The following is a 13,895-nucleotide window of genomic DNA, read 5'->3' on the forward strand; positions in this document are numbered from 1 at the left end:
GAAAGAGGAGAGGGCTCTTCCTAGTCATCGACCAATCTTCTCTCGGATGTCTCTTATTTGCCATTGACTGGTGGTGGTGCAGCAAGGATGAAGAGTCATAAGACGCTCCGCCTCCATCTTTCGACATCCCCACCTCCCAAGTCACCTTAGGTCAAGGTGTACGTGCCACTGTCGCCAATGACAACCAACCATCCGTGTGTACAGCCCTACGTATACTCGCCTTTGAACTCAGCTCGAGGAAGAAGGCGTCTTGATGGGTAGCCACGCTCTTGTGGGCTTTGTGGCATTAGTCAAGTCAACTAGTCACATGACAAAAGGATCTACTCATGTGTAGTGTAGCCCATCATTTTATCCGTATGACCGTTTCTCTCCAAAACGTGTGTAAAAGACTCCTTGCAGCCGACGCAGCGCATCAAACTGCTTTACTACTCTGCTCCCCGACACCAACACATGGCCACGAGCTCCCCCGCGCCGGCTCGGCCTCGCCGCCACCTCCCTTCTCCTTCGCCGTCTGGCCTCCCACGCGCCGCACGCGCGACGCCGTGGTGCGCCGCCTCGTCGCCGTCCTCTCCGGCGACACCACCACCGCCCTCCGCAAGCGCTACCGCTACGGCGCCGTCCCCGCCGCCGACGCCGAGCGCGCCGCGCGCGCCGTCGAGGCCCAGGCCTTCGACGCCGCCTCCGCCTCGTCATCCTCCTCGTCCTCCGTGGAGGACGGCATCGAGACGCTGCAGCTCTACTCCAGGGAGGTGAGCAACCGCCTCCTCGCGTTCGTCAGGTCCCGCTCCTCCGCCGCAGGCGCGCCCCCGGCCTCCGCGGCGGCCGGAGAGGTGGCCTGAGCTGCTCGCTCGGCCGCCGCTCCGTCCATAGATGTGTTTGATTGATGCATTTTTGTTGATGTTGTTTGGGATTATCTCAGAGGCTTATTCTCTGGTGTGTAGTAATTTGCTGGATTTCTACCTGATGTTCCACTTGAGTTGTGCAAGTAAATGCTTCCAATTTGTGATTCTGTAGAAGGTAAAATTGGTTCCAATTTGTCTGCAATTTGGTGATGACTCAGGGACCTTGTAGGAACAAATTGTTACTATTATTGGGATTTGTTAAGAAAAATACATACATCTGAGCTTGGCAACAGAGTAATTTCTTGTTGGCATGAGCTCTTGTGTGTGTGAAGATTGATTATGTATGTCACCTACTAAGGATGCATTGAAGTTCATGTTTCTTATCACCTTTACAGTATCATCAAGGAACAAATGGCACAATAATTTTCCCTCTCTTTGTATCCATGTATAAATGTGGTTGGTTGCCAACCTGGCAGAGTTATATGCGTCTCTCCCTTGTTCACATGTTCTGTCTGTTTTACCAATTATGTGTTTTTCCGATTCCATCCTCCATGCTTTTTGGTATAATGGACAATGGATAATATTGTTTGGCGATTAGGTTTTACATGATAAAGAACTGCCAGTTAAATAGTAGCACACTCTTATGAAAAAATATGATTGATAGTGTAATGACTGGTTGGTGCCAGATGTTCATGTTGGTTGTTGTTATCGTCGTCAGTTGCATCGCATTTGCCGCATACAGTATGGTGCAATGTATTTTATTCTGTATCCAACCTGGCTCAGGTGTATGAGTATGACATATGTTGAAATCTATATGATTGATAAGTTAGTTTATTTAGTTATTAAGATTGGGACATCAGACCTAACGCAACAGCCTCACTTGTTGCAATCAAGAAAAAACGAAATAAGGTTTTATTTCTGAAACAACAAATTGGGGCTTTCCTTGACGGTACTGCCAGTTGTTGGGTTTATACTGATATAGAAGTTATCAGTACTCTTTGGGGGTTTTTGTCAAAATTCTTTTTGCATCTATGTTAGCAAGCATGTCCAACTGAGAAATTTTGGCCTATCTTAAGCTACAACATGAGAATTTCTTGAAAAAGAAAAGGTGGCAGGAGGGCGGAGGCGAGGAGGTTTTAGTGGGGCCAGTGTCATCATAGCGTTGGAGGCGAGATGCAAGGCGTGGATCCTGTAGAAATCCAGGACCTCATGGAAGAAGCTGGAGAAGGGTGGAATCAACCCCGCCATGGCGAAGGACAGGAGGTGCACGGACCGATCCGGGTACCGCGGCCTTGGCCGCGACTCCCCCGCCCTCACGACGGCGCCCTCCGGCATGAACTTGTGGACGAGACTCAAGTGTCTATCCATCGTGATGCGCGAGGCCAGGAGAACGGCGTCGCCGGCGTCTTGAGTCATGGCGGTGGGTGAGTGCGAGCGGGAAGATTGGGTGCGCGAGGTGCAGTAATCCGAAAGAGGAACGTTGGGGGCTGAGGAGCGTGTGTGCGAGAGTAAGAATGGCGAGAGGAAGGAGACGAACTCTCCTCCCTCCTCCCTTTTTATTCTCGCCTCGCTAGCGCCCGCCTCCTCGTTCCCCGCAACCGCAGCCGCCTCCTCGTCTTTCGCACCCTCTCGAACCACTCGCCCCACTAAATCCACGCCCCGTGTTGAACGCATCTGTCAGCAGCATAATTGACGCGGGACGTGCAATGATTACGGTCATGGCCGGTCGGGCCCACCGATAATCCCATTTTTCGCACACGCCTCACAATCAGGCAGTTGATGCAACGGCCAGTAATGATACCGGGCGCGGTTTGACAGACCCCCCCCCCCAGTCTTTCTGCCCTACGCGCCCCCACGCGTGGCGCATTTATTGGCAGTCGGATAATCTTCATAGTGGGCGCTTGAGTCGAGCGCGCCAATGATAGCTCCTCGAACTCCCCACGGGACCCATTATCACAAGACGGAAGTTATGAGGCACCACGCTAGACCGCCCTGGAGGGGTCGCGGTCAGACGTAGTGCCGAGGGCTACTGTTGGTGATATGGGCCCGGGGGTACGCACAGTAGAGGGAAGTAACCTTCCTATCTAGCCACGTGGCCGTGTGAACTGGCCTTTTGTAACGACCAGCCTTTCCCAGGCCGGGTCCACTTACATCTGGCAGCTTTCATAGGTCATAGACTGCCCTCACAGACCAACACATGTCTTTTCTGCACACTTTGTCCTCACTCGTGCGCACTCGGGAAGAATTTCCCAATCGGTCACCCATCCCTAAATTGCTCCAGGCCAAGCACGCTTAATCTTAGAGTTCTTTAGAGATCGGCTTCTGGAAAAGAAGTTGTAACTTGTTGATATGAGTATCCTATTAGGCCGAGATGTCATATCCTCACCCCCTTAAGAGAGATCGACGCCCCCGTCGATCAACCCCATGCTAGGAACGTCCCCTCTTGGCCATGTCCGTGTGTCCAGTGCCAACGCATGTGCCATGCTGGTCCACACCAGCTAGAGATGGCAACGGTGAATTCACCGTCGGGGGTCACACCCGCGTCCCCGTCACCACGGTGATAAAATTTCACCGTCCCCGCCCCCGTCAATCACGACGGGGCTATATTTTCACCAACCCCGATCACCGCGCGGTGAATTTTTCCCCGTGGTTACCCCGCTCCCGGCCACGCAACTACATCTCCCACGCCCACATCGACGCCTGCAGGCGCCGGGCAGCACAAAGCCGGCGGCTCCCGGTGGCGCGTCAACGGAGGGAGCAGGAGAGCGGCGGCGCGCGCGAGAGGAGGCGGCACGAGCGTCTGCAGAGGGCGGCGTAGGCGAGAGGAGGAGGCGGCGCCCGCGTCTGGAAGCGGCAGCGCGCGCGAGAGGAGGCGGCGGCGGCGGCGCGCGCATCTGCAGGGCGGCGCGGGCGAGAGGAGGAGGCGGCGCGCGCGAGAGGAGGCGGCGGCGGCGCGCGCGCGTCTGCAGGGCGGTGCGGGGGAGATCGCGAGAGAAGGCAGCGGCGCGCGCGAGTGGAGGAAGCGGCGCCCGCGCCGCGCGCCTGTGCGGGCGTGGCTGTGGTGGAGAGCTGGAGGAGAGGCTAGGGTTAGCTTTTTATATATACCTGTTAATTGGGCTTTAGTATTATGGGCCAAAATGTCTATAAAGTCTAAAATTAGTTCTCTATATAGAAAGGTCGGGTCACCGCGGGGGGCGAGGACGGTGAATGGTTCACCGTCCCCACCCCCGTTATCCCCGATGGTGATAACTATGGTACCATTTTATTCACCATGGTGGACAGATATTAACCATCTCCGTCACCTAATAGGTGAATTCACCACGGGGAAATGGTGAACGGGGCCCCATTGCCATCCCTAACACCAGCCATGCGCATCATGTCTGCGCAACTGCGACACACGCGCCCGTGAAACCTCGAGAGTAGGCTCTGATACCACTTAATTCCGATTCCATATGAATCAGTTATGAATTTTACAATATTAAACTGATTTTAGCCTTGAACATAAAAGGATTTACGATTTATGACGCAATATTTAATTATTTTCGAGAAGGAAAAGGGGATTTATGACGTCAGCATGACATCATCGCCAGAACAAGGCACTAGACCACACGGCCACAGGAGCTAGGAAGCTCGGCCGGACTATCCGAGAGCACCAACGCAGAGAGGACGATGAGAGGAACTCACTGGTGGTGACGGCGACGACAAACGATGACGGAAGACGACCGGCGACGAGCTCCGAAGGGCAACGAGGTACTGGTCGACGACGACAACGGCGTTCCGGCGATCTTTGGCAGAGGAAAACCAGCGGACGGGCTTCACCTTGGCGCTGCGATGCCGAAGAAGGCGACTACGACGTCCAGGAACCACGAAGTCGATGGCAAGGCTCTGCCGGAGGCGGAGTAGATCGGATTCACGTCGATGACGGGCTTCCAGCAGGTTACGGCTAAAAGGAACCGGTGCCCGGGCTTCTTCTCCTCTTTGCGAATCCAACGACGGCGACGGAGACTAAAGGAGACGACTATTTCCCCGTCCCCTCGGGGGGAGATCGGGTAGCACTGAGGTGGCCAGGGGGCCTTGGGGTGCCACGTCACACCCCTCGTGCCCTTGGCACGTACCGCCCTGAGGCCCTCACTCGGCCACCACGTGGCGGCCGAGAAAGCGGAGCAGGAGCAGGAGACCCTGCCCAGCGTCTTAATTGAGCGGCGTCCCAACCGCCCCACACCGCGTTTAATGCGGCATGGGCAGGCGCGTGGTGCCGCCCGATTGACGCATGTCAATCGGCCTTGACCGGCATGTGACCGGTCACAGACGGATGGGACGGGTGGCAGTGGCCCCACGTCCCGCCCTGTGTCAGGTGGAGTGGGGGCAGGTATGCCATCAGCACACTACCGAGTGTGCCGCCTGTATATGATGAATTCACCAAAGTCTTTATACAATTAATAGGGAATGACAGGGATGTCCCCCGTGTCAGGCGGAGGACGGCGTTGGGCCCCACCTAAAGGCGGACGACCACTTTGCTTCTGGTTGAAGGCACGGACAGTTATCTGACTTAGGCTATGTGGCCCCCCCTCCCATGGGGGGTAGGTATGAACAGTGCATGTGGTATCCCCTTGAACTATAAAAGGAGGACCTCACCCACCGAGAAAGGGGACGACTCTCGAAAGCTTGAGCTCTAAAGGAAGCACGGCTTGGATTCCCGAGGAGCTCAAGATCTCTTGTAACAACTCACCATAATCCCAAACACATGAGTAGGGTGTTACGCTTCATAGCAGCCCGAACCTGTATAATCACTGGTCTCTCACTCAGATTTGCAGCGACCTAGTAGTTCGCGCCTTATCCCCCAGCTGAACTCACAAAGGGGGGTCTCACGACCTCCCGCTAGAGAGGATCACTCCTCGACAAATAGCTAATACTTAATTAGTTACATGCTAATGGATCGTTCCGTTTTCCGTGTGGGGGGGGGGGGAGTAGTTCCCATCCCTTGAAACCGAACACAAGAGCAAGTTTAAATAAAGCAAAAATTGTCTAAATTGGGCGCCCGATGCGGGCGCGCATGCATCGGGCGCCCGCGCCTCCCATGCTCCCGCCGCACCTCCCGCGCCTTCCACGCTTGCGCGCCATCCCCACCAAGCGCCCCACCACAGACGCCGTTGCAACAAATCACTCGCATATTACGGTAACGCTCTATTAAGGGTATCCGTTTCATTTTTTGTTCCACCAACAATGTTTAGCTAGTGTACTCGTGATGTGTCACTGTATAGATCAAATGTTGTAGTGAATTGAAACATCATTTTGCTATTTGCTGAAATATTGTTTTTATATAGAGTGAAACAACGTCTGATTTTTTGGAAACCGTTTGTTTCATACAATGTAGCAAAATGTTAAATGAGGTGATTTAGTTGTGTTTCAGATTTTTAAAAAGACTGAAACATTTTTGAACTATTTAGTGAAACATTTCCATCTACTTGGTAAAAGAACGCTCGATTTTTTTAGACCGGAAATGTTTCACTAAGTAGTTCGAAAATGTTTCAGTCTTTTGAAAAGTTGAAACACAACCAAATCACCTCGTGGAATATTTTGCAACGTATGAAACAACGGTTTCCAAAAAAAATCGGGCACTATTTCACCCTATATAAAAACAATGTTTCATCAAATAGCGAAAGGATGTTTCAATTCACTGTAACATTTGATCCGTACATAGTGAAACATCACATGTACACTTACTGAAACTTGATGAAACAAAAAATGAAACGGATTCCCTTAATAGAGGGTTTTCGTAATATGTGGGTGATTTGTTGCAACGGCGCGTGTGGTGGGCCGCGTGGTGGGATGGCGTGAAGGCGCGGGAAGCAGCCGCGCTCGATTTTTCTGTCGCTGATCGGGCGCCCGATCGCTGGCAGGGTAACCTACTCTCTTTCCCTCGGGGGAACCTCCTCTCTCTCACTCTCTAGTAGGTCCGATTTGGTGGTCGAATAGTTTAGGGTTTCGATTCGTATCCGTGCAACATTTGTAATAAACTAGATCACGCTATTACAAATTTGCTCGAGTTAAAAATATGTTTATTTGGAATCTGTCCCAAAAACAATCCCCAACCCTAACCTGCCTGAGCAAGAAGCACAAGATGGAGGAAAAGGATGGAGATTCAATCCCTCGTCAGATCGCTCGTACAAGCAGTACGGAGTCTGTGTCGGCCGTGTACTTGGTGGTCGGCCATGGAGTCACTTGCCCTGCCTAGTCCGTGTTCAAGGTGAACCCACCAGCTGTCGTCGGCGGCGGCGGCGACGACGACGGCGACACCCCTGTACCTCTACCGCAACACCTCGCCCGCTTGCCCTCCAAGCACTGCATGTCTTTCGTTCCCGTGCGGTCGAGGAGGCATGCCCCGTGGATCGTCGGCGTCGGCGGCAACACAGGCATCAGGGACTATGGCCCGGAGACCATCGTCTTCGACACCAACGCGTGCAAGGTGGTATCGGGACCCAAGCTCCTGTCGACGAAGCTCTGCCCTATCCTGGTACCGATGGGCGAGAGGATATACGCCCTGGCAGGCATGCCCTGCGTGACGGGGGACATCAATTTCGTGCCCTGGTTCGAGGTGCTCGATCTCTCCATGGCTCGAGTGATCGACAATGCCTCGGGCTGCTGTCTGCTGGATTGCGAGTGGAAACCCCTGCCTCGCCCGCCCTTTTTCCCTTGGGATCTCACCCCAACTGACTACATCTTTCCACCGGTGGATACCGTCAAGTCCCATGTAGCAGTTGGCTCCTACATTCTGCTGTCCATAACCGGGCACGGCCAGAAGGGCACTCACATGTTCGACACCGAGACGCAGCAATGGGCCAAACTAGATGACAAAGACCTGCCTTTCATCGGACGTGCCATCCCTCTTCAGGGAACACTACTCTTCCTTGGCTCATCGAACACTAGCGACGAAATCACTGCTTACAAGATCGATGTCTCTGTCTCCTCCGTTGCAAGCCCAAGCACCATCACAGCAGGGCACATGTACTCTTTGTCAATTGTCGAGATCCAAATGCTGACCTACTTGGAGGACGAGGAGGAGATTGTTACCGGTTGCAAATTAATTTCCTTTGATTACCCTGCTGGCAACCCTGGCTTATGTTCACTTAATTGGGTCAACAATGACCCTCACATATCCTTCGATTTTCCTCAACACGTGGGGGAGCTTGTCACCATTAGAGCATACTCAAATGTGGATTACCTCGAGTCCACTCGTGCCCTAGTGATCTCCAACCAATGGAAACAGGTTTACAGCATCTATGATCCACTCCGGAGACTTTCTTCACCCTGCCTGGCAGGCGTAATATCCTTATGAGTAAGCCCCTTAATTTGGACAATTATTTTCTAGGACTTTACCGCATCGCTTAAATTAGTTCATACATCTAGTTCAGTCAGAGACTACTTGTTCACTCAAATCTATCGCTAACTGATCAGAACAAGCAGGAGATTCTGGATTTTGTGATAATTTTTCGTACTGCTGGATTAACATTGCTGCTGTTCTGCTGCAATACATATATGATATATCTATGTTAGGATTCTTGGATGGCGGTTGGTAGGCGGTCAAAAATCTTGGGTTCTTGCCTCCTTGGTGTAGGTACATTGGTGATCAAAATTCATGGCACTCTAGCCTTCTATGGCATGTGCAGTCACTAGATAGACCTTAATACAGACAAATATTTCTACTTTGTAAGGTAATTAGAATTGCATATAACTGGTTTTCTTTATAGCTCTGCTTTTGCTTTAGGGCTGTTCATCTATGGGTTAAAAGAAGCGAGCCATATTCACTATGGGCTAATTTTTGGCTAAAGTTTGTTTGCTCTGCCTGGTTTTGGCTGGTTCAGATGGAACCAAGGATGAACACCCCTAGTTTGCTTGCCCAATGAAGGAATCAAAAAGTGGATCTGTATGTCTGTCTCAGAGCTAAAACAATAAAAATGCTCTAGAGGGACAAAAGCTAGATAAAGTGACACTTTGAAGTAACCCACCTTATATTCGGTCCACCACTTTTGAGAAATAAATTTAATTGTTCATTGATCTGTATTTTTCCCTATGCTGAACAAAAACGTAAAAATGCAAGTGCTTCGTCGTAGCCTACAGAGATTGTTGCGAGAATTGTGTTAGATTGAGACAATTGATTATTGTTGCTTTATTTCATTTATACAAGCACATATGTTCACTTATAAGTAGACACTATTTATACAAGTTTATGCTCCCTTTCATTACTTCTAATATCACTGTTCGTTTCATTTCAACCTGGTATTTTGGGTGTTTCCAGTCAAGTTTTGTGGTCATGTTAAATCTGGGGTTTTGCAAGACTAGGACCACAGACTTGGGTTTTCAATGAAACTTGCCGGGTGCCCTTCCTTTGCAACTGATGTCTATTAAAAGTAAAACAAATTGTAAATTATCTGCATTTGAGATTTCTATTGTTTGCAATCATTTATCTTTCAATCAAGAAGTTAGATAGAGTGTTTTGGACTCATGCTATCTATTTCCCGACATGTTCCCTGGCGTGGAAGCTAAGGGGCTGTCTATATAGGATTCGAATGATTTTTGAGGCCTCAATTATGCAGATTTTGAAGTCATTGGATCAAAATCTAACAGCTGAAATTATCTGACATAAAACAATAAAAAATAAAAAGAAATTTGGATCTGACTATTTTAATGGCCCAATATATTTGTTAAGCCCAAGAAGAGGCCCAAATAAACCCAGAATCATACGACACGTCCATATAAAACCCAATCCAATATGTAACATAATAAGGGAATAAGTTCACTTTGACTCCCTTAACTAGTGTCCGAATCTAATTCGTATCCCTGAATGACAATACCGGATATATCAACCCTCCAACTCTTAAAACCAGTACAATTTAACTCCCTTGGTGGTTTTGGAGGGTGGTTTCACTGACATGGCACCATCGTGATGATGTTGACTCGGTCTTCATTCCACGTGGAGTTGACGTGGCGCTCACGTGTATTAGAGTTAAAAAAATATCTGCAGAACCCATTTGTCATTCACACAAAAATAATATGGGGCCCGCATGGCATCCTCTTTCCTTCTTCCTCTTTTTTTTTGAGAACTCTTCCTTTGTCACGCCCAGAAATTTAGCCCAAATTTCCAGACTATTTTGTGCATTAAATCCCTGTCCAGAATCAGCCAGGGTACACAAAACAATAAGTAATAGACATATCCAAACGTAAATACTTACAGAAGAGGCGCATAGTCCTCACACCGAAACGAAAGCAGCAGTAGCGGAAAAAGGCGATCCTAGCGAGGCTTCAGCTCCACTCCATAAGCAAAACTCAACTGGGGTCTGAGCCTTGGTTCTCTAACTTTGTCTTCGGCTCAGAAGCACTACAGTTTTGAAAAGGGGAAACAATAGCAAGGCTGAGTATAACCACCGTACTCAGCAAGCCACACCAATGATGCAGACGTGCAAGGGGAACACAAGGACGGTTTGTGGCTATTTGCATAAAGGTGGTTGTAAAACATTTTATTGAGCAAAACAGTAAAACAGTTTAGTAATTAAGGTAATATTAAATCTCTACTGAACAATGCTACACCACGTTGGACAGGCCCAACCAACCCACCTGAACTACAGTGCATTGAGTCGATTTATTAAGGGTGAGACTAATCACGGTGAATCTGGTCGATCGCCCATAACCGTGGGTGCGGCTATTCGAATAGTTTTACTCTGGCCAGAGGTGCACAACTGTACCCACAAAACACAATCCACCGGCATGTCACCGTGCCTACGCAGACACGTCACCATGTCGAGTGATTGTGATAAGACCCTTCATATAACTCTCCCCTAACCAACCACACCATGCTAAGGTTTCACCCCCACCCCCTACCCCGGAGGTGGGCAGTCCCCTCGTGCGCCACGGTGAATCCGGCAGCTGGACAACCGGACACCCCGGCCGATCCAACTCCATCACGCCCACCCTCGCCACCGGTGCCTAGGAAAGGGTCGAGCTATACTACAGATCATGCAATTACCCATTCCCGCTTGTGGTAAGCACTGCAAGTCTTCTAGGGTTTCCCGTGAACCGGTCCTTAACTGCCATGGGTGCGACTAGCAAAACCATGCATCCACTGCTCACCATTCAGTCACATTTTAGTTGGATAATTATGACCAATGAAACATGGTCGGATGTCTCGAGCACGCAGCTCATCATGATACTAGATGTCAAATAGTGTAATTATCCCATTTTGTGAGCTAGTGGTAATTAAGCATGGCTAAGCATATATAATTCTAGCTAGATCAACATAAGTATCATGAGCTAGATAAACTATCATCCATTGGTTGACAAAGGACGGTAACAAGTAAACATGGCACAAGCGAGTAGATTGGTAAACCCATAATCCCATGTAATTAGCAAAACATGCATATTTATTTGCAAACGGTAAAACATTTATAAATTGGGATCAACATGCTCAAGGGGAAATGTGTGACTTGCCTTGCTTCTTTGAAAGAATCTTCCGAACACTTTTCCTCGCGACCGCGATCTTTCGAAACGGCGGAAACTACACACTGGCATGCAAAATGAGAAAAAAAAACTCTAATAAAAACCAAGAAAACAGTACATAAAAAGTAAACAAACATGTAGAGCTCAATTTTAGATGAATTCTGCAAGTTGAATGGCCCAATTTGGACTTAGTATGAATTAGATATGAATTTTAAAAGTTTTCAGCCATTTAAATCAATTTCTATAATTATTACCGATTTATGACACAATTATTAATGGTTTATGACGTCACCGAGGGGAATAGGTGGCGCCGACAAGCGGGCCCCACCTGTCGGTGGCTCAAAGGGACGGGTGCACGGTGGACCGAGTCCACACGCGCGCCATCCGCGGGTGCACCACGTGGTGGCCACGGTGGACCGGCGGGCAAGGTGGCAAGGACGTGTCGCCGAGGTGGCACCTGCGTGGGACGGCACCACGACGGCCACGTGGAGGCCTGGATTCACCCAATCCAACGGCGCGGTGTGGCTGCCAGGCACAGCGCGGTGTGGCTGCCGGGCTCGGCACGGCTTCAAGCCGGCCGGCCGGCCAGGGAGCGGCGGCGCACGGCTTGATGGTCGCCGGTGGCGACCACTAGCGCGACGGCACGCGTGGGACGCAGCGGAGGGAGGCTGGGAGGGAAGGGGGATGCTCACCAAGAAGACAAGACGGCGAGGCGAAAACGGGAAGGCTGCCGGCGGCGAGGATTGGCGACGACGTTCCTCGGGTTGGGAAGCGAGGACGGCACTCCAGCGATGACCGGCGAGCGCGGAGGGATGGCTGAGCAGCTCCTCGACCTGTCCACGGGGATGGAGGGATCAGGGAAAAAGGAGGAGGCGCAAGGCGACGGGAAAACGCGGCCGCCGCTGGCAATGTGGGGGAAAACTATCGTTGCGACGAGGGGAATGGATTCCGGCGACGAGGGGCTTGGATGAGGGGATTGTCGGGCTCCCTATCGTTGCTGCGAAGCCGGCGAAGGAGAGCGCGAGGTCGAAGGTCACTCAGGGCGGCGGCGATGGACGGCTGGAGGCGGTAGAGGTGGTGGCGGCTCGGGTTGACAGTGGAGGTGGTGTTTCGGTGAGGGGTTGGGGAAACCGAGCAAAGGCCAGTGTGCGGCGAGGGGCAGCAGAGGTAGTGGTGGTGGCGGTGCAGCGCGGCGGTGACCCTAGCGGCGGTGGAGCGCGGCTGGAGGATGCCGACGGGCGGTGGAGCTCGGGCGCGCGGTGCGGCAATGTTTCGGAGGCGGAGAGGGGAAAGGGAGTAGGGGCCGGGGTGTGGCACGGCACGCTGATGCCGATGGTGGTGGTGGCGCAGCGCGGCGGCGTCTAAGGCGGCGAGGAGCGACGGCCGGAGCTCGCCGGAAACCGGTGGCGCATGGGCTCGGCGTGGGGAGAGCGAGGGAGGACGCGGGGAGCACGGGAAAAGAGGGAAAAGGGAGAGGGAGGCGCGGGGATCGTTTTATAGTGCTCTGGGAGGGAGAACCGTGGCCGAGAGGGGCGGCAACGGCCGGCGAAGTGGGGCTCCTGCGACGTGGGCGGATGAGGCGGTTTGGCGCCGATTTCGCGGGAGAGTGGGGGGGAATTGGTGGAAGAGGTGGAGGGGAACCAATTCCACACGGTTTGGGCGCGAGGGCGTGAGAAGGAGGAGCCGGAATCGGCGGCGACGTGGGCGGCAATGGCGGCAATGGAGGTTTCGGCTGGGGAGCTGGAGGTTAGGGGAGGAACTGACATGTGGGCCCTGACTGTCGGTGGTTTGGGAGAGAGGAGGGAGCCAAGGGGAGATGAAACGACCTTGCGGGGAAGGGGGTGCGAGCTGGGCCGAGCGGTCCGAGAAAGGAGGGGAGGAGGGCTGCCGCGGGTGAGAAGGAAGGCTTGGGCCGAAAGAGGCCCAATTGCAAAGGGCAGGATTTTAATTGGTTTTCCTTTTATTTTATTTGATTCAATGAACTTTGTGATATTAGAATTAGATGTTGAGCTCCGAAAATTCACGGACAAATCTGGAGAGTATATTAGGGCACAGAGAATATTACAAAATATTTCCGGCCATGATTTTTAAAGGAAAATTTTAATTCCCTCACTATTTCACTTGATTAAATTGATTTAACTTTTAACATAATTTCTAAAAATGCATTATTTAATGATTTTTATTTCTGAACAAAAATCAGGGCGTTACATCCTCCTCCCTCTCTCTCCCCTGTTTCTCTTCACGAGAGCAGGGGCCAGATTGTCGGCCGCGAAGCACGTCGCATAGCAGCGGTGGTGGCAGCCGCAACAACAGCTCGATGGCGGAGCTCGAGGGAGTGGGCAGCGGGCCGGAGCGATGACTGCAGTCGGGAGGGCGGCGATGGAGCCGACGGCGGTGGCCACCACCGTCGTCACTGCCACAAAGCACGTCGCAGAGTGGCAGCGCGACAGTACGGCGGCAGCGGCTGTGGACCGGTCTCCATCACGCCAATGCTGTCTTTGCACCGGAATCGTGCTCCGCGAGCACTCCTCATCACTGCACCGCGTCAAGAAGGAAAGAGAG

The 13,895-nt window shown here is 51.7% G+C and overlaps 1 protein-coding gene and 1 pseudogene across 1 annotated transcript; both read left to right on the forward strand.

Moving 5' to 3' along the window:
• Nucleotides 1-340: 340 nt before the first annotated feature.
• Nucleotides 341-1,228, forward strand: LOC4348348 (MFP1 attachment factor 1). Its single transcript, XM_015758124.3, has one exon. It carries the CDS (start codon nucleotides 357-359, stop codon nucleotides 837-839), a length of 483 nt encoding a protein of 160 aa, XP_015613610.3. The 5' UTR covers nucleotides 341-356; the 3' UTR covers nucleotides 840-1,228.
• A 5,666-nt stretch (nucleotides 1,229-6,894) lies between these two features.
• LOC4348350 (uncharacterized) lies at nucleotides 6,895-8,178 on the forward strand (annotated as a pseudogene).
• Nucleotides 8,179-13,895: the final 5,717 nt, after the last annotated feature.

The sequence above is a fragment of the Oryza sativa genome, chromosome 10, assembly GCF_034140825.1.
Source record: "Oryza sativa Japonica Group chromosome 10, ASM3414082v1".
NCBI classification, from domain to species: domain Eukaryota; kingdom Viridiplantae; phylum Streptophyta; class Magnoliopsida; order Poales; family Poaceae; genus Oryza; species Oryza sativa.